Below are 25,066 nucleotides of genomic sequence, written 5' to 3'. Positions count from 1 at the left end.
CTAGTGCCTTCTACCCCGCCTCTGGGCTTCATAAATATATTATTAGTATAAAGTTTCATCTATACTTTTATTTGATTGATAATAAAATAGGCTGCGGCAACCTCGAAGGAATATAAATGTGATTTTTTTTTTTCAAAGATCTGATTGTGCCTGTAGGCAAAAGGAAAACAGCCACGTTGCCTCACAACAGCTTAAGTAACAAAAACTAAAAAGGAGCTTAGAGTCAGCAGATGGAGGGGGTGGGCCGGCGGTGGTGGTGCCGGTGTGGCCGGCAAATAAACTGCCCAGAGCAGGGTCCTGTAAGGGCCTCGAGCAGCTTACTCAGGCCCAAGTGGGCTGTGACAATAAATACACTGATGGGTGATGGGAGGCAGGGCCCCGTCACTCATGAGCCAAGGACCCCACAGGCCACCTACTTCTCTCCCCAGCTTCCCCGCCACACATCTGGTATTTTCTCGGAAGAGAGAGGATTTCTGTTTTCTTCTACGTGTTAGACCCAATTCCGTATCCCACCAAGCCCTGAACTGAAGCCGAACGGCAGCCCAGAGTGGAAAATCGCGGCCACTGTGAGTGTCACTTCACCAGCTGAGACTCGGCGCTGATGATCCAACTCTGTTGAGCTGTGAGCGCCAAGGACGTTTTTTCCCCCCAAAAGACTGCTCTATTAAAAGAGATGTTTTTGATTTGCCTCCATGGCTCCAAAATGATCATCTACTTCTGTTCCATTTTCAAATGATTATTTTGCCAAATTACCGCTGAAAGGTTAATGGTTATTTTCAAAATTGATCCCAGATGTTTACCGTTTTTTTCTGATGTCCTCAGGAAGATCATGTCAGCAGGGACCCGCTGGTTCTGCGTAATGAAAGAAAGACTTACTGTGAACGCCCGTGTGTGGGGTTTCCGCTCCCCGCCCCCCAGCCCCCGTCGGTGGGGAGGGGGGCCGTCGAAAACCCACAGCCTCATTTAAGTTTCTGCCTTTGTCCCGGGCAGATTTGGGGATTTATTTGGTTTTGGATCCGAAAAGTCTCGCGCACTGCTGTTCCTTTCCTAATCCACTACTGAACCCTTATCTCGGGAAGGGAGCTAGTTTCCTGGAGAATCCGACCATTAGCTGCTGACACTCCTGCCAGAGGGCCTGGGCGTCCCGCGACCCGGCTGCCTTTCTTCCCGGAGGTCCGCTGAAACTAAAGCCATACACACGCTCCGCTCACGCTTTCTTCTCCTACCAATTTTCTGGCTTGATGTTTGGCTTTGGGTGGAATTTTAATAAGGAAGTCGAGTAGAAAGAAGCAACAGTCTCAAAAACAAAACAAAACAAAAAAAAAACCCACCCCGTAAGCCAGCAAGCGGCCCTCCTTTAATTATGAACAGAAAAGTACGTAATAACAGAAAGCGTTTGTGTGTTTCTTCCGAGCTGCCACCCAGAAGAGCTTCACTTTCCCTCAAATCGACTTTGAGTTCTTGGATTTAATCCTTTTCAAAGAGCACAGTTCACTTCCTACAGAAACCGATTACAATTCGATCCTTTTCCAATCAAATATTATTCCAAGGCTCTCCAGCCAGCCTCAAAACTCGCTGCCTTCCAGACAGTGGAAAGACAGGAGTGTGGGCCAAAGTCGCAAACATTTATTCAGGGCGCTATTTTTAAAAATGTGTTTTCTGGCCTCCTTACTGGTCTCGTATTACACTTAACCCCATCTCCCCACAAAACGACAGGAAAGCACTTTGTTTATGTCACAAAATGCAAGCTAAAAATGCTCAAACAGTAAATGACAGAGATTTTTATGTGCTTACGCAGCAAGCAGACTTCTGGGAAAGATTTTACAGTAAGTTAAAAAAAAAAAAACAGACGCATCAAATAGGAAATCAAAACTTAGGGGCGCCTGGGTGCCTCAGTTAGTTAAGCATCCAACTTCAGCTCAGGTCATGATCTCATGGTTCGTGGATTCGAGCCCCACGTCGGGCTCTGTGCTGACAGCTCAGAGCCTGGAGCCTGCTTCGGATTCTGTGTCTCCCTCTGTCTCTGCCCCTCCCCCGTTCATGTGGTCTCTCTCTCTCTCTCTCAAAAATAAGTAAAGTTTTTAAAAAAACCTTGTACTTGTGTTTATAAGCAGAATTTTTGGCTAACCAACACACATAAACCTTGAAAAAGCATTTTATGTGTAGGTCTCATGGGAAAAAAAATTTTCCTCCCCAGGCAAAGTTATAGAGGAAAATCAGTTAGTCTACGAGATATACGAGTCACGTGTTCACATTCAAGAAGTGGCAATGACTTCCCACTGACACAAACTCACAGGGCAGTCCGTGACAAACCCCACCCACCTTTTCAACGATGATAAGATCTCCAACCTGGATATTGGAGCTCTTCACCTTCACTGTCCCTGCAAAGAAACGTCCAAGATACATCATGTATGAACGCATTTCAATTCCTCATGCTTCTGTAGAGTGCCCACGAGCCTGCAAAGTCTATACCATACGCCCAGAAGCAGGTGTGCCCCCCGCCCACCCAACCGCATCAACACTGCCCGCCTCTCTTCAGGAGAGATTCACCTGCTGCAGAGACTGCTAAAGGAACGAGTTCCCCTTCTTTGAGCCCTGGGAGTAACTCACCCCCTCACTCGAGGCCTCTGCCTTACCCGTGCCGTATAAGCTTTTCTAAGTGGGCACCGTGAGATTCATTGAGCCTCAAAAGAAAACAAAAAACAGCACGGAAATGGGGAAGAAAATTAAGAGTCAGATCCGTGGGACAGAAGGTCAACTCTTAATTTTCAACACCCTCAGAAAGAAAGAAGCCAACCAAAAATGAGTGACTTTGTAAAAATTTGCGATTGCTACATATTTCGTTTACGTGTTCGTGCTCAGACGATACATTCCACGAGGTGTCTGGATAAAGAGTAACAGCTAACATTAAACACCAATCCTGTGCTAAGCACTGTACAGATACTGACATAGTGATGCCTTCTTTCCTCCTCACAACAGCCCTCAGAGCCAGGATTCACACCACCATCTGACTCCAGACAGAGACTAAAAAATAGTAATAAAGTGAGTTCGGTTCAACCCCCCAGAAAACATTTACTGAGAGCTACGCTACGGGAGTTCAAAGATGCAAGACAGTCCCCTTATCCCAGAAAATGAAAGCCTGGTCTCCTTCAGGAATCAACAAGCCTTTGCCGGTGGGGCCAAGGCAGTGAACAGTTTCGGTTCCCAACTGAGCCAGCAACTTCCCCACCAAAGGCTAAACACCATTCCTGGCTCCCAGGACATACCAAAAAAAAATGGGGGGATTCGGGGGGAATGCGCTGAATTTGGCCCCTGGGCTGTCGTTTGCAAACCCATGAGCTGGTGAGAATTAGAGCCAGACAGCAGCTGTTAGTGCAAAATAGCGTGTGAAATGATGGAGGGGAGTCCAGCGTGCACACAGAAGCCCCCGATCATGCACTCAACACTCAAGCGCCATTTATGGAGCGCCTGCTGTATGACCGGTGGTCTGCAAGGGGGGACTCACATTCTAGTGGAGGGAAGGGGGTGATGGGCAAATAATAATTGGATGGGATGGGCTAAGGGAGGGTGTCAACATACACTCTGCAGGAAAGGGGAGACCGGAAATGGCCAGATGAAGGAACTGGTACCCAGTAACCCACGGGAGGAAGGCACGAGATGTGAGGAAGTGGTGCGTGCCCGGAGCCCATGCATGCGTGTAGCCACAGGCTGCAGCTCCTTCAGCAAGACCAGGGGCGCTGCGTGGGGGGAGCAGGGAGGGGGAAGGGCTGGTCGGGGCCGGTGGTCCTAGGAGCAAGCCCAGAGAGGGGGTGGCCTGGATTTTGTGGACGGGGCAAACTCTCACACGGTAAACTCTTCAGGTCATTGGCCTTTTGTAAAAAAAAGAAAAAAAAAAAAAAAGAAAAGCGCCCATTTAACTTATAAACGGTCAGCCAAGAGACGAAGGAAATAATAGCAGTGACTCTCCGTCCTCCTCAGTGAAGTACAATTTTACTCAGCACTGAGAGCAGAAGTGGAACGGGGATCGTTCATCTGTTCCCCCGTCCCTGTATTCATTCACTCAACAAACACCCAACTCCACGAAGTAGGATCCCTAGCTTGAGCTTCGTTAGTTTTAAGAGGAACTTAAAGACGCTAACGAAATAATCTTAAGTGTACAACTCTACACGTTTACAGTTTTTCACAGCATTTTATACTTTGCACACGACTCAATGCATCTTTTTAATAGCTCCCCACCGTCGAGACTTTCCATAGCATTCCAATGATCTCTACCAAAACAGCTGTTTCAAGGAGGTTCCGTAGGGTTTCATTTTCATTCATTCTTGTATGTAGTTAAATTTTGTCATGGTACAGAGCCTGGAGCCTGTTTCGGATTCTGTGTCTCCCTCTCTCTCTGCCCCTCCCCCACTCATGCTCTGTCTCTCTGTCTCAAAAATAAACTATAAAAAAATTTTTTTGTCATGGTAACAGTCGGTAGAACTGACACTAAAAAGGAAAGCATACGAACGCTAATAACAACTTCTAGACAGAACATAGCAAGTGGCGATGAGCTGGGCCGACCGTCAGTTGCTGTGAGGACTTCTGGGCTCTCCCAGAGTGCGCACCTCACACCAGGACAGGGCTGTTTAATGTGCATTTTCACGAAACGTGGGACTAAATGCAACTGGTGGGCCTGAGCCCTAGCACCCTGGAGAGAGACCCACAGCCCGCAGCCTTCATTATGTCGAAACACCTGCACAGGGAAGAGAGGACGTGCGCCCATCCAAAGACTCAGAGGGGCGCCTGGGTGGCTCAGTCTGTCAGGTGTCTGACTTCCGCTCGGGTTGTGATCTCACGGATGGTGAGTTCGAGCCCCGCGTCGGGCTCTGTGCTGACGGCTCAGAGCCCGGAGCTGCTTCGGATTCTGTGTCTCTGTCTCTCTCTGCCCCTCCTCCTCCCTCCCTCCCTCTCCCACCTCAAAAATAAATAAAACATTAGAAAATTTTAAAACAAAAGAAAACACAAAGAGTCACCGCATTAGAAATGAGGGAAAGAGAGTCCCAAGTGCAGAATTCTTTTCCTGCCTGAACATTTCTTCTGGTCCCACCAGGGGACAACAGGAAAAACAGGCACAGCCCCCCTTTCCTTCCCGGGGAGCTTATGAAGGCGGAGGCGTTTGCTTGAAGGAAGGAAGATCATAAACTCAACATGGCCCTCGGTGCCCATGAACTTCTCCTGCACCTGAGCTTGCCCCGGCTTTCCCAAACATAAATTCACACATCGTCTTTGGTTTTATTACAGAAATTTAAGTTGGTGGACTGACCCAAACGATCACGCCGCCCGTGTCCCAAACCGGGAGACCTAGCTACAAATTTTCTCTTGTCTGTAACTCAGAGAGCAACATGTATTTCCAGTCTTATTACATAGTAACTGTGTGCGTGGATGTGTGGATGTCAGCAGGGCACAGGACGAAATGAGGAGGGTTCTGCTGGAAGGCGGGAGGGGGTTCTTCCTGGAGACACAGGGAATTTATCCCCTTCTCTGGCATGTGTATTTTCTAAATTCTTCAGTGATTTTTTGTTTTATTTAAAAGCAGGAGGGGCTCTTCTAAATAAGAAAAAAGATTAATAAATTAAATGAGCTCAAACTTTTAAGTGACCAGACCCAGATCTTTCCCTTCTACGACAGAGTCTTGATTTATGATCAGTTAATGTGAACTCTGCCTCTCCCTGTCCATCTGCTCTACCTCAACAAAAACCCCTTTTAATCCGCTGTTTGCCGAGCAGTTTCTGAGTAAGGCCAGCAGGCCGAGCCTTCAGACAAGCTCTTCCACTGTATCTGTCTGTCATCCAGCAGCCTCCGGAAGAGGGCAGCGGAAGCTGCTGGTACTTCTCAGCCGTGGCTCCCTTGTTAGCATTTCAGTATTTGGGGGAAGGAGGGCCTCCGCAGCATCAACAAAGGGAGATCCTCAGCCTCTCCCACCCTCTCGAGCTAATCACGCAGTCTTGACCATAAATTTGGACTTCCCTTTCCATGCCGTCTTTTTGGGGGCCACCAGACAGGCGTGCGTTAGTGTGTGTCTATGTAGGTGTGTATTCTGCATGAGAACAGACATAAAACCAAAAGGAGAGAAAGTGGCAGGAAGGAAAGAGAAGGGAAAGTAGATACGAGTATGTACATTCCAAAGCTTCCCGGGCTTTCCACCAGCCACGTGCCCACGGCTGGCTGCAGTCGGTCGTCTGAATAAGTGGCCCCGGCTGCCGTGGCCAGGGTGGGGGAGAGAAGTGAGGGAAAAAAGGGGACCGAATGAGACCGACTAGCCAGGCATTCTGGGGCTGGGATCAACTCCCACAATGAAAAAAAAAAAAAAAAAAAACCCTTCAAACTGTGGAAAGGGCTCCAAACACGCGATTTCTATCCTCACATTAACAACTATTTTGAGTTTTCTACAAATGTTCTTGCAGAAAAGAAAGGAAAAAAAGAAGGAACGAACGAATGACCAAGGTACGGATGCAGTCTGGTAGATCGCCTCATCTTCCTAACAAAGAAATTTGAGAAACTGGGGTGCCTGGGGGGCTCAGTCGGTTAAGCGTCCGACTTCGGCTCAAGTCATGATCTCACGGTTTGTAGGTTCGAGCCCCGTGTCGGGCTCTGTGCTGACAGCTCCCAGCCTGGAGCCTGCTTGGGATTCTGAGTCTTCCTCTCTCTTTGCCCCCTCCCCCGCTTGCACTCTGTCTCTCCAAAATGAATTCATGTTTGAAAAAATTTAAGAAAAAAAGAAACAGGAGAAATAAAAACAGCACATCTGCGGGGATTATCACCTGTCTCCACTCGGAGCGCCCATTCTCTGAGACTGAGGAAGACACTCTCCCCAGCCCCCCACTGAGAAGTCTCCAGCATTTCTTCCCTTGTTTCTCTCACCTCCCCTGAGGTTCCTCTAAAGCAGTAGAGCTGGCTGCGTGGCTTGTGCATTCACACAGCAACCCCCCTCCCCCCCGCCACCCTGGGCAAATGCATGATGTTCTCATCTTAAAATTCTTAACTTTTTGACAAGAGGCCCTGCATTTTCGTTTCGCACTGGTTCCTACACGCTGCGTGGCTGCTCCTGAAGCGAAGTGAAAACACCCAGTAACACTGTCAGTGCCCACAACCTGCGCCCGTTCTGAGGTCCGAAGGCCCAGAACGCCCCCTCCTGGGACCGCTCTTCTCATCCGGTTCACCTACCAACCAGCCTCCCGCCTCCAGCCTCTGGGATTTGCAGATGCATCTGCAGCAGCTTTACAGAAGTTGGGTTTGAGATTTTTTACGAAGGTTAAGTGGGGAACTGTCTGCTGGCCACATCCTAAATCACTAAATGCCTTCTGTAAAATAAATGTGTCCCTTGCAAGCTTTTGACACTTTACCCACGTCACCTCGGAGCCAGAGTTTGTAACAGGGAACAAAATCCCAATTACAAGAGCTGTTTATTTCTGTTGAGATGGACCCCAAGCCTTTCATAAGCAAAGCTATTGAGCCCACAGCGCGCTTTTCATGGATGACAGCTCTGGAATAAGAGCAGTTGTGTCTACCTCGCAGGGAGAAACCAGATGTTTCCCCGGAGTCCAAACAAGCAAGTGACAGTCCAGTCAAACTGCAGAACAGCCCCGCAAAAAAAAAAAAAAAAAAAAGGAAAACTTCTTAAAAATGAATTCCGGGGCACGAGTATGTGCGGGCCTACGTTCTGACCCCGAACACCTCCAGCCCTACTTTTATTTTTCATCGCACACGCGGGACATGGGTTGCTTTCGTAGACCCTGGGCCAGCCATCCCCACACACCACCCTGGTTAATGTATCACTGCTCAGCTCACACTCTGTGACAGTGAGGAGTTGTAAATTTCCTGGGGGTGACGGGAAAACGCCTCCGCGGGGCCCAGCACCGTTCACAGGTTTAAAGCTGAAATGTTCATATTCCATGAGAGTTGTCCGCACTCCCCAGAGTCCTAGAAAAGACTGTTATTTAAAAACAGGCAAAGGGCTTAAGAGCATTATTGTAAATGCCATGGCCCCTTCCTGGGGCTTTTGTTTAAAATAGTGGGAACTTAAAAAAAAAAAAAAGAAAGAAAGAAAAAGAAAAAAAAAGAAAGGTCGAGGTTTCAATGTAACAAGTTTATGCCCCATAGGGGCTTTTAAAATAAATACGTAAATGGTCTTCCCTGCTTCTGGGGCCCAATAATGAAGAACCAGAGCAACGCCCTGGTCGGGGGAATACTGTTTGGGAAAGGTAACACCTCAAGGTGCATGTGAGATTGTTCTCAGGATTGTTTGTTTTTTAATTAAACATTAGAAGAGCTCACCAGCGACTTGCAATAGAGAAGTTGAGCACTTTGGTCGGAAATAACTTGACATGTGTCGGAGAACAGTGTGAGAAAGCGTTTGACAAGCTCTGTTTTAAACAAGGCTTGTAAAAGCGAAAGCTCGGAACCTTCGAGGAAAGCTTGGGCAGCGGGACACCTTGGTTCCCGAACTGGATTTGAGATCCGCAGTCAAGGACCTCTGTGGTACGTTTGCTGCGGTTAATGTCAAAAAGACCACTCACTGTAACTCTCTTCTCTGAAAAAGGTATGAAACAGGGGTGTCTGTTCGTCCTCAGTGCAGGGACTACGGAGCCCCGGGCCTTGCAGATGGGATCTTTTCTTCTGACCGGAGGCCTCTGCCGCAAAGCGTGTCATGCCGGATCCTGGTCAGGCCAAGGGGCCTCAGAACTGGATCTCCTCTTGGCATTTACTGGAGCCGGAGGCACTAGAGCAGCGCGGTACATCTCGCGCCTGGGGCTGTTCGATCCGGACATCAGCAGGGAGGGGAAGAAAAACCCAGAGCCCTGGAGGAAACTGGGTCTCAACGATCAATACAAGGTTCTACTCAGTGAATGCAGATTACAGCCAACGAGAGGGTCCAGACTTCTAGAAGAGACGTCTCACTATGAAGCTGCTTAGCATGAAGGTCCTCCAGAAGCCCTCCACACAATTTTCCACTTACCCAGGAAACATTCCCCCTCTAAATGCACAGAATCGGGGGCACCTGGGCGGCTTAGTCGGTTAAGCGTCCGACTTCGGCTCAGGGCATGATGAACTCAGTTCATGAGTTCAAGCCCCACATCGGGCTCTGTGCTGGCAGCTCAGAGCCCGGAGCCTGCTTGGGATTCTGGGTCTCTCTCTCTCTCTGCCCCTCCCCTGCTCATGCTCTGTCTCTCCCTCTCTCAAAAATAAATAAACATTTATAAATGCACAAAATCATGCTGCTGTATTGTGTTGGGGTTTACACTAATAAATATCTGAAACTTGATAAAAATACAATTAAAAAATGTTAAAGTATAAAACATAGCTTGGTGGTGCTCTCTCGTGCCTGAACGGAGTTTATACTATAAAAAACACAAACGGTACTTGGGTTTAGGAATACAAAGTTTCAGTTTAGTTAACTACCTGTGAGCATAGTACTCCCTATTAATAAATGCACCTTCATTGGCTACATCATCCTACCTTCTCCTGATAAACTCCAATGGAGCACAAATGCCAAAAAGAAAGACACGTATATCCTTTGACCTCAAAGTTCAGTCACATGAACCACAATCCTAACTAACAGTCCAAAGTAGATTCTGAAGTAAGTTGGGGAAAAAAACTGTCACTTAAGTGAAGATGGAGATCCTGAGGTTATTCCATCACTAGGAAAGGGTGAAAAGACCCTTTCCAGAACTATCTGGAAAGAAATGGGGAAGATGAAAGATAGCAGCTGGTTTTTAACACCCCATGTATACCCAAAAACTGAAGAAAGGGGGGGTTCCGTCCATTTCACGCAGACTTCCAGCCTATGACTGACGGCTGGCAGCGTGCCCTGATGCCGATGTCCCCGGCGGGAAAGAAGCATCCAGCAATTGTGCTCTTTGTGCCTCCATCTGCACTTTCTTTCAAAGCTAATTATCCGCATGCCTCATTTAGCGCTTGATCACAGGTCAGTCTGGGGAAACAGTCCTGGTAGAAGGCCCATGGAATTCATCTCTTGAAAATGGAAAGAAAGCCAACTGCCCCCACCTGGGATCATCAGGGCAAACCACTCCACCCCCAGAATTAAACTTCTGGTTTGAGCAAGACACACAGGAGGAGAAATAATCCCTTTACTTATCATTCTGGCCCCACCCAACCCAAATCTCTCCTGTAACCATGCGAAGCTTTGCTGGGGCGGCCCCCACTTCAAGACACTTTCTTCTTTGGCTTTTGGTATTTCCGTGCCACCGAACGCTGTTAGAGAAGGTCCCTCAACCCAGAAGAACCTCCCTCCAGTCTCTGATGATGTGGCAAATGCGGATTTCAAGGACAAGAAATGCTTATTTATCCGAAAGCATGATCCCTACCGGGCTTCCACCACCTTTGGCTAATGACAAATAAGTCTGTCTGCCTTAGAATGAGGATGCTGGGTTATCAAATTCCTTTGGACTCAGAAACGCATCTTAAAATTCTTTAAATCTGAGCGTGCTTCTGTAGCATGGGCATTAAGGCTGAATATCGTGGCTCTGGTTGATGCTCCAGGCGAAGGTGCTGCCCCCAGGCCCCCCTGGACACAGGAGGGGCAGAGACCGACAGGCTCCGGATGCGCATTCAGACAAGCCGGGGTCCACGTCACAGGCATGCCCTTCACTAGCTACTGGGACGCACCGGCCTCCCTGGGCCTCTCAGCTCCCATCTGTAGAAGCCACCTGGCTGGCTTTCAGTGGGTCGTCTTTCATTTTTTTCTACTGCTTTCCAATTTCAACAGTATGTTTTTTCTTTTTTTTTTTTAAAGAGTTGCAATTTTACAGTTTATCTTGTTTATTTTTGAGAGAGTGAGGGGCAGAGAGAGAGAGGAAAAGAGAGAGAACCCCAAGCCAGCTCCGCACGGGGAGCACAGAGCCTGACGCGGGCCCCAAACCCACAAATCCGGAGATCATGACCTGAGCCAAAATCAAGAGTTAGAGGCTTGACCAAATGAGCCACCCAGGTGCCCCTTGACAGTATTTTTCCAAGCGCTTCCAACACCAGCTTCTCCCTGTAGACTGCTTTCTCCATGGAATCCTAGACCGCAGGATGCACTTTCCCACAGGGCCAGGGGCTCACTGGCCTACGTGATCCTCTCCTCTGTTTCCCCAGGAGGGAAACTTGGGAAATATGACCCAAACGGAAAGAATGAGAGCAAGCCAGAACCTGAGGTACGTATCCCGCACTGCTGGTCATCTCACCTGCGGCCTCTGGGTGGAAGACCCTTCGCCAGGGCCACTTTGTGCCTGTGTGATCTGGGTATCGGCACAGGGCTGTGTGCTCAGAAGGGTCCTGTTCTTCCTTTCATGCTCGCCTGCTGCCATCTTGAAATTCTTAATTTCTTTTACAAGTTTATTTCACTTATTTTTGAAAGGGAGAGAGACAGACAGAAAGAGAGAGAGACAGAGAATCCCAAGCAGGCTCCACGCTGTCAGCACAGAGCCCGACACGGGGCTCAAACCCAAGAACTGTGAGATTATGACCTGAGACGAAATCAGAAGCTGGACGCTCAATCGAGCTACCTGGGCATCCCCTTAAATTCTTAATTTTTGAACAAGGGCTCAATGTGTTCATTTTGCACGAAGCACCACAAATCTCGAGGCCAGTCCCGCTCTCTTCTACCCTATCAGACTTAAGACAAAGGCCACCTCTCCTGAGAAGACGTATCAGGTCCTCTCTGATGGGCTCCCATCACCCCCCATGACCCCTGGCTCATGCTTCCGTTTACTTATTCACACCCACCAACACTTAATGGACCCCTGCTTCAACACCATCAACACGGTCTTTCTTGTGCACACACCGAATCCTGGGCACACTGAGAGAGTCTCATACAAGAGTTATATTTAGAGCAACTCTAATAAGGCAGGCGCTATTATTACCGCCAGTGTACTGACACGCTGAGGATCTGCCCACATAGCGGGGTGAAGGCGTAAGCAGGACTCTTGAATTCGGGCAGAGCACAGGCTCAGAAGCACTACTTTCTTCAACTGTCCTACATGGTGCTCAGAACCAGGAACACCGTGGTCAAGAATGGGGGGGGGGGGGGATTCCTTAATTCCTTAGGACAGCCACCCCACTCCCACAGCTAAAGTATAATTATTAGTTGCATTTTTAAAGTTTATTTATTTTGAAAGAAAGAGACAGAATTCCAAGCAGGCACCACACTGTCAGCATAGAGCCCGATGCAGGGCTTGAACTCAGGAACCATGAGATCATGAACTGAGCTGAAACCAAGAGTCGGATGTTTAACCAACTGAACCACCCAGATGACCCTAGTTGCATTTTTTAATTATCTATTTAAATGTCTGGATACTGGGGCGCCTGGGTGGCTCAGTAGGTTAAGCGTCCGACTTCGGCTCAGGTCATGATCTCACTGTTCATGGGTTCGAGCCCCACATCGGGTTCTGTGCTGACAGCTCAGAGCCTGGAAACTGCTTCAGATTCTGTGTCTCCCTCTCTCTCTGACCCTCCCCTGCTCACGCTGTCTCTCTCTCTCTCAGAAATAAATAAAATAAAAAAATTGTTTAAATGGCTGGATACCTCCCCAAATTATCCCTGAATCCCCAGGCTCTATGTTTGTCTCCATAAAACGGAAACTTAATGATACGCTTGGGACGTGCTGTAGTCAAAGAAAATTCTTAACAAAACGAATAAACAGTCATTTCCATGTGAAGTGTTATTATTTGACATGACAATTATGTTAAAAATTGATCTAATTGGTGTGTTATTTAGATAATAGATAATGAAATAAGATGATCTAAATGGAAGTAGCAACTAGCAGAAGACGACTACCATCCATTTTTCCTCTCAGTGGTGAGTGCCTTATTAAAATCAATCTTTCCTCAAAGTTTGAAAGTTTTCTTCAATTGGATTATCATAACGCTTCAAAAACTCTGGCAAAGTCACAAGAGACTGTGCCACTGGCATTCTTTTTTTTTTTTTAATATTTTTATTTATTTCTAGGGGAGAGAGAGAGACAGCGTGAGCAGGGGAGGGTCAGAGAGAGAGGGAGACACAGATTCTGAAATGGGCTCCAGGCTCTGAGCTGCTAGTCAGCACAGAGCCCGATGCGGGGCTCGAACCCACGAACCGCGAGATCATGACCTAAGCGAAAGTCGGACACTTAACCGACTAAGCCACCCAGGCGCCCCTGGCATTCTTAAAACTGTATTAACTCCTGCTAAAAATACATGTCATAAATCTAATTTTGACACATCAAACACAGACTGAGGGACAGGCTATAATGCAACTGCCCTGAAACTGGCCAGACCTTTAAAAAAATTGTTTTAATGTGCATTTATATGAAAGAAGAAAGGCAGAGTGTGAGCAGGGGAGGGGCAGAGAGAGAGGGAGACACAGAATCTGAAGCAGGCCCCAGGCTCCGAGCTGTGGGCACAGAGCCCAAAGCGGAGCTCGAACTCGGGGAACTGGCAACAGCGAGATCATGACCGGATCCAAAGTTGGACGTTTAACCGACTGGGCCACCCAGGCGCCCCTGGCCAGTCCTCTTCAAAAATGTCAATGTTGTATCAAAGAAAACCAGGGAGCTGTGCCAGGCTAGAGGAGATTAAGGAGCAAGGACAGCTAAATGTCACTGGCAAATCTGTAGTGGCTTCTGCACCGGAAAAAAAATTCTGTTAAAAACAGGGCATTTTAGATGCTGGGGGTTTGCGGGGGGGGGGGGGGGGGGGGGGGGGGGGGGGGGGGGGTCACAAACCAGGATGTTTTAGGAACAAATGGCAAATTTTGAGTAAGGACTGTAGATTAATAGTAATGCACTGCTGTTAAATTTCCTGATTTTAACAACTGTATCATGTTATGTAAGAGAAATGCCCTACTAGGAATTAAACACGGACGTACTGAGGGGTAAGGGGAATGATGTCTGCAACTTAATTCTCTAACGACTTGAGAGAGAGTATTCAAAACCAAATACGCCAAAATGTTAACAACTGATGTCCGTGGGGCGAAGAGGGTGTCGGAATTCACTACAGGATTTTTGTAACTTTCTTTCTAGTTAGAAATTATTACGAAAAACATTTTTTTAAACTCCATCAGCACAAGTACTGCTCTTGTTAATCTGAAAATGGTCCAGAGTGTAGGGAAATAACGTGGCCCGTAATGCAGGGATCAAGGACTGGATATTTTGGTTTCTAGCCATTTCTTAACTCTAAAAATGGTGTTGAAAAATACATTTTTTAAGATATCATGTGATACAAAAGGGAAGAGTTCTGCATGGAAATAGATACACATAGATAGACAGACAGACAGACAGACAGATAGATAGATAGATAGATATACCTACCATATATACCTATGATAGATACACCTATCTATCCATCTATCTATCTATATACGTGTGTGTGTTTCATTCTGCTTTTGAATTCACTAAACGAAGACCTCGGTGAAAAGCTTCACTCAAGAAAACAGTAAGTAATCAAACAGGAAGGTCAAAAAAGCCTTCTTTCTCTTCCTCTCTCTGCAATCTTCCAGCGGGGGCTCTGTGTCCTGCTCACCCTCCACCTCCGCCCAAGTGTATCAAATAACTAAACTCACCTCCATCACTTTCTGAGCTGACAGTTTCTTCAGTGCTTTTGGGGGCTTTCAAAACAAACGGCCGAGCAGGGGCTGGGTCAGTGCTCAGAACTCGGCTCGGTTTCCCTACGGCTGCATTGGCATGACAATAGAAACCACGGGCCACAAAAGGAGACTGACAAAGGAAGACAAGGTTTTAATGCTAGAGCCATCTGCCAATTCTCCTAAGGGTCTTTTCAAGAACTGAGTGAAGTTAAAAAAGCAAGAGCAGAGATGGGGAATCTGCAGGGAGGGCAGACAAATCATTCACGGGAAAAGCAATTGCAATATGAAAAGAACCAAAGAAGGTTTGGAGCGCGGGCAGATGAATGAATGGAATCCCTCTAAATAGATCCACCGCACCCTCTCCAATGGGCCTTTTGTGGGTTGCCTAGCATTTTAAATGTTATAGTCAGAATATGTTATTAAGGGAGGATTTAATATACACGAAGCACAAAAAAACGCCCTGCGGAGGGGTCTTCTGATTACCCACGTGGAAAGCCCAAGCCACCTGCCTTTGCAAAGATTACGCTGGGTTTTCTTTCTTTGGTCAGCAAAACATCCTAGATACAGTAGTTTAGCAATAATAAAGCATTTCTATGCCAACGCTACATCCCCCACTTCTCCAGAGGCTGCCAAATGTTAAGACCACCAACTCTGAAAATCTATTTACATGTGCCAAAACACCTTCATGCCCTCAGGGGATTAAAAAAAATTTTAGCCCAAAACATATTCCCCCATTGTTACTAACAGAAGGAAAATTCTAGGCAAAACCCTGAAGCCACGTGTGAATGCCTCGAAGACGAAAGCATCACAAAGCAGCTCACGCTTGGCTCAGTTCTACCCTGCCGGAGACACCTACCTCCTCTTTTTCAGAATTCTTCACATCCTGAAGGTAAAGCACGGCTTTCATCCATCTCTGCCGCCCCTAAAACATGACTAATCCCGGATCGGGCTGTCGTCCTTGGGACCTTAGGTAACACGCTCTCATTTCTGAACACACCCTTACAGGTTATCTCCTGCAGAATTTGTCATTGAAATAGAAGTTAACCCTAGCTGGACTGTTTTGTGGGTTTTCAATGGGGTATTCAGGAGTTTGTTTTTCATTCCACCAATTTAAAATGCTTGTGCCTTGGGGCACCTGGGTGGCTCGGTCCGACTCAGGTCACGATCTCGCAATGGGGGAGGGGGGGGATTCGAGCCCCATGTTGGGCTCTGTGTTGACAGCTCAGAGCCTGGAGCCTCCTTCAGATTCTGTATCTCCCTCTCTCTCTCCCCCTCCCCTGCTCAAGCGCGCTCGCTCGCTCTCTCTTGCTCGCGCTCTCTCTCAAAAATAAATAAACATTAAAAAAAAGGTTTGGTTTTTTTCTTTAATGCATGTGCCTTGCAAGGGATTCAATGCTTAAGGGCTATCTCGCTGATTCTCTTTGGGTCAGACTCTCCACCGTAAGTTGGAGGATTTATAGGATGCCCTTCAACAAAAACTGCAGAGATGCAGCTATAAATCTGGCGCCCATTTAAAAAACTAATGTTGCAAAGTTGTAGCATTAGCTTTGTCATGTTGAAAGAGTATCTTTTAAAGCAGAGCTCCCTGGAAGCCCATAGGACAGACTCCTAGGACAGACTGGTGGCCTCCGCATGAACAGGAGGGGCCCGCCCTCCCTCCTCAGCCAGCCCAGGGTCAGGGTCAGCCAGAGGAGGCTGCCCCGCAGACGGAGTTCCATTCCAGCGTGATGCCCCAGTCAGCCACAGGCCGGGCTGCAGGACAGACCCGCGGCAGCCTAGGGGATGCAGCCCAGGTCCCTGCAGGCCCCGGGCATGCGTTGGCCTCCCCGGGGCCGGCCACTGAGTGACTGTCCCGCCACGCGGTGTCCGCACGCCCCCAGCCCCGGGCCTTGAACTCTGGCCCCTGACGCAGCGGCCCTGGTGAAGCCGGGAGGCTGACCTCTGGCCGTGAGCCGGCTGTAGACCTGGCAGTTGACTTCTCTGTCGCGCACGTAGCATCGGATCTCCTCGACAGCCTCTCGGATGACAGTGACGGCCAGCACGAAGCCCTGCGGAGACAGGATAGAGGGTGAGCCCCGTGGAAAGCGACTTTCCTCTCCTGGCGCTGGGGACAGACGGGGCCGGAGGCCACACGGGAGGGCCGCTGGGCGGGTCCCGCTAATCACCCCACACGCACCTGCCCGCAAGCCCATTTCTCTGAGTCCTTCCTACACACCGGCCCCGGGAAACACCGGCTGACGGCACACATACAGGGGCAGCCCTACCCACCACCCCGCAGGGCGTCTGAGAGTCAGAAGGGTGGTCAGTCCATAGGCCGTGGCTGAGTGATGGTGCCTGGTAACGTCTGTATCTCACACTGCAGGTGCTAGACGCCACGCGAGGGGAGGTACAGCCCCAGCACCACCCCACGCTCACTAGTGCGGAGATGGGGACTGGAAGCACAGAAAGGGTGAGTAATCTTGCCCAAGCACACACAGCTCCTAAGCGACAGGCAGAACGGCTGGCTCCAGAGACTCCTTTCCAGCCACAATGTTCCGCAGCCAGAGAAACGTGGAAAACAGAGCAGCCAGTAAGACGGCGCACACTGGGACCCAGTTAAGAATGAGCTCCGTCCCTTTGCACTGACCTCCCAAGTGGGGAAATTAACTTTTCACAACACACAATGTAACACCAGGCATGCCCACACCGACCACAAGGACCGTACTTTGTAAACAGTTTCCAATTTCCTTAACTACTGGCTAGGTTCCTTTGCAAGGAAAAGACTGGGGGAGTGGGAAAGGCCAAAGGAGGCTTTGGTCTTCTCTGTAACGTTTTCAATCCTTCTAAAGAAAACACTGCAGTATTAATTGCAGAAGTAGAAACTAATAAAAAGAACACTGAAGCTGCCCGACCTTTCCCAGGTCGGGTACCTCAACTCATATAAAATTTGGCGGGGGCTGGGGGTGGAGGGTCAGCCGTACAAAAATCTATTTCCGTCCAGATTTCTCCATTCGTGTCAATAAAGGCAAGAACATTCATTCATTTTTTTTCTTACAAAATATCCCTGTCATCTCTCTTTCAAGCCTTTTTTTTTTTTTTAATACATAAAAAGCACCATCGCCCTGAACGTTAGCAGCGGTGATTCTTTGAGGATTTCATTTTCATACTGTTTACCCTGTGAAATATATTAGCTTCCATTCAAAGGACTTTAAATCTCTTATGTAAATCTAGCCAGAGATGTGCTGCTTTGTAAGCCTTCTCCAAGGGCTCATTCATCTTTACAATCAAAGGATTACTCCTGTTTCCAATCAAGACACAGCCTGAGCAAAACGAGCACATTTCAGAATAAAAGCAGAACTCTAGACCCAGAGGTGAGGGGGAACCTGTTCTGGAAGAGAGCAGACCCCCGCTGCAGGACCACCACCCCCACCCCACCCCCCGCCACGCTGCCGGGTTGCTGATCTGGGCCAGAACCCAGATGTTTGCTGTTGGTTTTTTCAAACGTTCCCGTTTCGATTTCTCGCCGTGTGGACCTAGTAAATCCCGTTGATGTTAATGGAAAGTGTGTGCTCCATTTGCCACTAACCTCCCTGCTGCAAATAAATGCGGCCTCCTAAGTTATTGGATCTCCTCCTCCCTGCCCCCCAAACACACAGCTCCCATTAATCCCAAAGGACCTGCCAACCCTTAGGCTAGAAAATGCTTTCGCTGAGAGATGCAAATGTAGTCCAGGAATAAATTCCAACCATCTAACCTCAGAGGTCCTTCATATCCACGGATGTTTAGAAGGAGGCTTAAATAGGGAGGCCTGGGGTTGCCTGAGCTGGTAAACGGACTCAGAAGCAGTGATGGCGCCCAGAGAAGGCATTGTGAAGGTGCTGGGCCTCCTTTGGTAAAGTTGCAATCTATGAGCTAGAAATCAGAAAAGCACTGATCTCTGGTTCAGGAGGGGTTGACAGGAAGGGGGGACCTGGGGACGAGGGTGATGGAAATGCTCTGTATTTTGACTGAGGTGGTGTTTCCATGGGTGCTGACGAGTGTGACCACTCACTTAGCTGCAAATATACTATTTGTGCATTTTACGGTACACAGATCTATCTTAATAACAAAAGAAACCTAGGTCTTCATACAAACAATTTTAGGGATCATTTCAGCTATCTATTGAGGAATTTCTCCCTCTAATATATTAGCACCAAGAAAAAGTGTATCAAAAGCTCAACCCTAATCCAGACAATGAACAATGTCACGAGTGCCAGGAATTTAAAATTCAGAAGAGAGTATGTCCTGAGAATTTTCTGTTCGTTGGGAACAAAAGGAAGCATTTTATCTGCAGTACTTCACTGAATCCTCCCAATATGCCAAGGAAGTGGACATGATCGTGCCTATTTTACAGATGAGAAAATTGAGGTCTAAATTACACAATGTCCCAACGTGCAGCCAGGGGCCACAGCGCAGCCCTCAGTCAGGACCACCACCCTCACCCAGAGCTGGCTCTGAAGCAGGAGGCCTTTCAGGCAGACAGAGACATTTCAAAACACGTTCTGGTCAAGAACCAGAAAGTGATTCTGCACATAAAAATCTAGGGGCCATCAGCTCTCGTCACCTACAAACAGATGCCATCTACTTTGTCTCTGACCCCAAGCCTTCTTCTCTGTAGCCCCTGGGAAGACAGGAAGACCAACATCCCCTCACATTCCTAAACGGTCACAGGGAAACCTGGCTGTAAGGGAGACGCAGGTGCAGAGTCAGAAACCTCAGGACCAGGGGCACCTGGGTGGCTCAGTCAGCTGAGTGTCCGACTTCGGCTCAGGTCACGATCTCCCGGTGTGTGGGTTCGAGCCCCGTGTCGGGCTCTGTGCTGACAGCTCAGAGCTTGGGGCCTGCTTCGGATTCTGTGTCTCCCTCTCTCTCTGCTCCTCCCCCACTCACATTCTCTCTTTCTCAAAAATGAATAAACGTTAAAAAAAAAAAAGAAAAAAAAAAAGAAACCTCAGGACCAGCAGAGGCTGCTGTGAACCTGCCTGGTTTCTAGCTGCAGCCACCAGTCCAGGGAAGGCAGGAGGGTCAGCCTGGAGGCTACTCTGACTGTGTGCATGGAAGGCCAGGCCTCTCCTGGGAACTCCAGGCATCGCTTCAGCAAGGAGATGTGGGCAGGAGTGGGGACTGGGACCTCTCACTCGGGGCGGGGGGAGCACCCCAGTGCTCACCACTTGCCCACCCCACCTGGACTGGACCGGAGTGAAATTTTCACTGGGTCTATTTTTATATATATCTTGAATCATGTGAATGTATTAGCTTTCAAATAACCACACTTTAAAAAGGCAACCAAAGTGGTGCCTGGGTGGCTCAGTCGGTTAGGTGTCCAACTTCAGCTCAGGTCATGATCTCACGGTTCGTGAGTTCGAGCCCCGCGTCAGGCTCTGTGCTGACAGCTCACAGCTCGGAGCCTGGAGCCTGCTTCAGATTCTGTCTCTGTCTCTCTACCCCTTCCCCACTCGCTCGCTCGCTTGCTCTCTCTCTCTCTCTCTCTCAAATATAAATAAAACATTGAAATTTTTTTAAAATAATAAAAAATCTAGGGGCACCTGCGTGGCTCAGTCAGTTAAGCGTCCAACTTTGGCTCAGGTCATGATCTCATGGTTCGTGGGTTCGAGCCCCGCGTCGGGCTCTGTGCTGACAGCTCAGAGCCTGGAGCCTGTTTCGGATTCTGTGTCTCCCTCTCTCTCTGCCCCTCCCCTGCTCACACTCTGTCTCTCTCTCGCTCTCTCAAAAATAAATAAAACATTAAAAATTTTTTCTAAAAAAATCATAATAAATAAAAAGGTAACCATGGAGAAGTGGGGGAGATGGGGAAATGGGGTCTGGGCACTGAGGAGGGCACTTGTTGGGATAAGCACTGGGTGTTGTACCTAAGCGATGAACCACAGGAATCTGCCCCCAAAACCGAGAGCACACTGTATACACGCTATGGTAGCCAATTTGACAATAAATTAAATTAAAAAATAATAATAATTTTTAAAAATAAAAAGGTAATCAATAAAAGGCAATGTGATTTTATATACATTATAGACTAACATTTTTTCACGTAAGTTAACGTAGGTTTGACTCCAGGTAGGTGTGTGGTTCCAGCTGAGGAGCTAAACACCGCCGAGCACACTGGGCTGTTTCACAGAGAACTCTCTAAAGCTTCCAACGCTTGGGTCTGGGGACTCCAGGTCTGCGTTCGCGCCTGCTGGCGTGGACCGGCCCCTTGTGCTCCGGATGGGATGGGAGCCCCCGGTCCTCCTGACCCTGAGTGTCGCCCGGGCCTCCGAGCGTGCGGCGCCCGGAGTGGGAGCGTCCGTCACGCGAGGCAGGACGTGTGACAGAAGTCTTCTCCGCTCCCAGAGTCCTGCCTCACCCACAATGACTCGGGTCGGGAGAGAAGTGTTTGCACATCCGGAAAGCACCCTTGCTGTTCCTGTGGGAAAAGCTCAACCCCCTCCCCCTTCTCAGGGCTGGAGCTGCCGGGCGTCACCTGTCCCTGCTGCGCCCGCGCGGTGTACGGACACCCACCCGCCTCGGCTCTCTTCGCACCTGGCTCTCCCTACACCGCACGTGCCCCTGCACCAAACCCTTATCGTCTCCCACCTGCCACCAAAAATGAACAGATAAATAAAAATTCTATCCTTGTTCCTTTAAGAAAGGCTTAAATATTTCCTACTGTAAGGATCTTCTCTCAATGAAAAATGTAACAGTATTTGTGGACTGAGAATCCAAGTGATCCCCCCCCTCCCCCAGCCCCACTTCACGTGAAATACATAGTTTCTACCTGGGTAAAAAGAGAGGTCACTTCCACCCTCTCCACACCCCAGTCACCCTGGGCTTCCTTCTGTTCTTCGGATGCTCTGAGCACATGCCAACCGCAGGGCTTTTGCACTGCTGCTCTCTGTACCTGGGATACTCCCGCCCTCCTCTTCTGCCCATCCCCCTCCTTGCAATGCTTTCCACGGCCACACTGGCCAAGGCTGCCCTTCCACATCCCTCACTCCCACCTTCACCCACTCAGCAAACATTAAATGGGCCTGGGATAGCCTATCTGGCCCAGGGTCTTGTTCTAGAATCTTTGCAGCGCTTTCCACAGTATGAAATGATTGCATTAATCTGCTTACTGTCTATCGTCCTCTGAAAACCACCTGGTCAAGGGCAGGAATTTTTATGTTGCATTCATTGCTGTGTTCCCAGCACAGGGCACAGCGCCGGGCACACAGTCGCTACTACATAACCATTTGCCCAAAGGAGGCAAAGGAGGGAATGGAGGGGCCTTCTGGTCGGTTCTGTCTCACTTCATACACAAAGCACAAAACCCAGTACTTTCCAAACCCTCGTGCTGGCAGACTCTACGCAAACAGAAAACAGGATCTCAGAAAATGGTTCACACAGCACAACCCACAAAGACAGAAGCCTTGTCCTTCTCACCTGACACTGTGTCCCCAGAGTCTAGAAACAGGCGAGACAGACCGTAAGTATGAAATGCACAGGTACTAAAAAGAATGAGTCACTGACTGGCTGATGGGACAGAATGGACGAAGGGCATGGGCTTTACCGCTTCCCCACAGCCTGACCCTGGGGGTGCGTGAAATGGGGGGAGCTTGAGGCTGTCCTCTCTCGTAAGAGGCTGCATCCCATTCCGATTCCCCGGGGGACAGAGACAAAGCAGCGTCTGCCCTCCCACCCCCGACATCGCCGAACGAACACCACCCATTTACTCACCAGCGGGACCCAGTAGGTATATAGCGCACCAAGTCTCATTTCAGGAACAAACTGAGAGCAGGCAAGAAGTAAGAAATAGAGGTTGAAAAAATACTTGAACTGGTTGAACAGCACCTGGAATGACGAGAGAGAAGAGAGGGAGGAGACAGTCATGGCTCAGCTCGTGAGACACGCCTGCAGGGGGAGGGGGTAACAGCTGAGACTGTTCCTACGGGAGAACACAGCCCCCGCGATGCCGTTCATGTCGAGCTTAAACGCTTCTGCATGTTGTTTAGGAAAATACACATGGGTAATCAAAACAGAATTAGTAAAAGTAAAAAAATAAATAATGGCACACGTGGAAATTATAAACACCAAATTCAAGACAGTGGGTACCTCTGGGGCTGGGGAGGGCTTGCCGGGGCTTTCGACTGTATCTGTGATGAGCTATTACTCAAAAACTATCTTTCGGGGTGTCTGGGTGGCTCGAACAGTTAGGCATCTGACTTCAACTCAGGTCATGATTCTCTGGTTCATGAGTTAAAGCCCTGCGTCGGGCTCTGTGCTGACAGCTCAGAGCCTGGAGCCCGCTTCAGAGTCTATGTCTCCCTCTCTCTCTGCCCCCCCCCCAAAAATGATTAAACATTAAAAAAAAATATTTTTAAACACTATCTTCTAAGTGCAGGGAAGCCCCTCAAAATATTCAGGAGAGGTTTTAGTGGGAGATGCCTTTACTGTAAGATTGATCAGGAAAACGAGGTAACCTACCCTCTCCACGATATGAGCTCAACCCCATAAAATGAGCAGAATCCTATCCTGAGCGGAGGTGGGTTCAGAAGGAGCCTCGAAGGCCCCCATGCGCCCTGGGGGTGAGACGGGCACCACATGCCTGTCGGGGGCGCTGGGCGGAAATGATGTGTCTTTTTGCGGCTGCGGCACTCAAGAGTCATTTTTCAGCCAACTCACTCTTGCTCAGTCACAGAGATACTGGGGGCCTCACATTCTAGACGGCGTAGCTACAACATGGAAGAGAGGGGTCTGCTCCGCACCAGAACTTCCATGAATGAGAAATAAATTTTTCCATGATTTAAGCTATTGAGATTTGGGGGTGGGGAGAGATGTGGGGTGAACGTAGCAGTGAATGTAGTCAGAGTCGCCCTTAAAAAAACATTCAAATTACACATTTGTGTTTCTGGAATCTCAATCAATCAAACAGTCATCCCCCCCCCCCCCCCCCCTTTCTGGCACTGGAACTGATCGCTGCTGCTTCTAAAGTCAGTCAGCCAGTGAGTGTTGGAGGCCTGTTGGATAAAAATAGGTGCTCAATTTGAGCATGTGTGGGGGTGGTGGAGGGTCTGGAGAGTTAAAATCCACGGACTGGCCTAAGCTACCGTGGAAATGCTAGGGCTCCAGAGCATAAAGTAATAAGCAAAATGTCCATTAGCACAAATGTCCACAGCAATTCCCTCAGGTGTAGGATTAAAACTTACCTTTAAGTAAAACATCTTGATACTTGTATCTCCTGCCTTTCCTATAGCGAATATGCGTTCCATGAAGATAGAAGGGATAATTTAAGCTCTGATGGGTTTTTGGTTTTTGTGGATTTTTTTGGTATTTTGGTTATAACGCTGGGTCCCCAAAATATCTTTTTCACTCTTGCACCTAACACACCAGCTAAATGTGAAGTTATTCTAATGGACCAAGTGCAGCGTCAGAGCAGAAACCTCAGAAGGCAGCCCCCGCTAGGTACTCAGGACCAGAGAAGATGAACGGCCAGCGGCTCAGGCAGCCTGGAAAAGTCACAGGTTCCTCTGCCACAGGGACGTGTGTCTTTTATCTCTTTTTTAAAAATATTTATTTATTTATTTATTTATTTATTTATTTATTTATTTATTTTTGAGAGAGAGAGAGAAAGAGCGTGAGCGGGGTAGAGGGAGAGAGAGAGAATCCCAAGCAGACTCAGAGACAGACACGGGTCTCGAACTCACCAACTGTGAGATCAGGACCTGAGCTGAAACCAGGAGTCGGCTGCTTAACCGACTGAGCCACCCGGTGCCCCAGGGACCTTTTTCTTCTAAAACCGGTACCACTGCCCACATCTGGCATGAGAAGGAAATAAAGGGTGTGGTCTCTTCCCCGTACGCACCCCAGGAAGAAAGGTGAAGAAGTTGTACTTCTGGTTGTTGATGACATTTCGAGGGTACCTCTGGTCCCTCTTCTCGGGATGCCCCAACCACACAGTGCGGGGCCTGGGCTCCCCTCCGCCACAGCATCTCAGCCACTCACAGCACCTGTGGGGAAGACACAGCCACACTGTCAAGGCCACGGCCACACGTGTCCACTTCTCCTCGAACGTTTTTCTCTAAAGCAACTTTACTGGGTCAAGGACAATGGCCACGAATGGGGGCTTCCTCATCATGAGGGGGAAACAGAGCCAAGGGTCCTAAGAAGCCATGGTCCAAATAAAAGATGCTTTGCCCGCAAGCCCAAATGACGTACATCATCACAGCGTAAGATTCATTTTTAAAATGAGATTTAAGTTAAAAAGTAAAGACCGAGTGACACATGACCACTACTACTTTTACACGCTGCTGATGAGAGAGGAAGGCCCACAGCAGTTAAATACAGCCCCCAAGGAGAATCTCAGACTTCTACCTCAGTCTGTGTCTCTCAAATTCCAGTTCTAATCACCCCCAAAAAATGTCTGTTTGCTTAAAAAAAAAGAAAAAAGAAAAGAAAAGAAAACATAAAGCAA

At 48.6% G+C, this 25,066-nt stretch overlaps 1 protein-coding gene across 3 annotated transcripts in view; it reads right to left on the bottom strand.

Annotated features, from left to right (window-relative positions):
• ATP9A (ATPase phospholipid transporting 9A (putative)) overlaps positions 1-25,066 on the bottom strand; it is a 124,346-nt gene that overhangs the window by 70,546 nt on the left and 28,734 nt on the right. For all 3 annotated transcript variants that reach the window (XM_039229968.1, XM_039229970.1, XM_039229969.1), the window contains exons 2-6: positions 24,458-24,602; positions 22,333-22,446; positions 16,541-16,649; positions 2,323-2,381; positions 801-852 (exon numbers count right to left, since the gene is read on the bottom strand). In XM_039229968.1, the coding sequence (XP_039085899.1) occupies positions 801-852; positions 2,323-2,381; positions 16,541-16,649; positions 22,333-22,446; positions 24,458-24,602 (479 nt within the window). The remainder of the gene's footprint in view (positions 1-800; positions 853-2,322; positions 2,382-16,540; positions 16,650-22,332; positions 22,447-24,457; positions 24,603-25,066) is intronic.

This window comes from Hyaena hyaena, unplaced genomic scaffold, assembly GCF_003009895.1.
Source record: "Hyaena hyaena isolate Hyena2069 unplaced genomic scaffold, ASM300989v1 scaffold_42, whole genome shotgun sequence".
NCBI lineage: Eukaryota > Metazoa > Chordata > Mammalia > Carnivora > Hyaenidae > Hyaena > Hyaena hyaena.
This window is presented reverse-complemented; position numbering and strand designations above follow the sequence as displayed.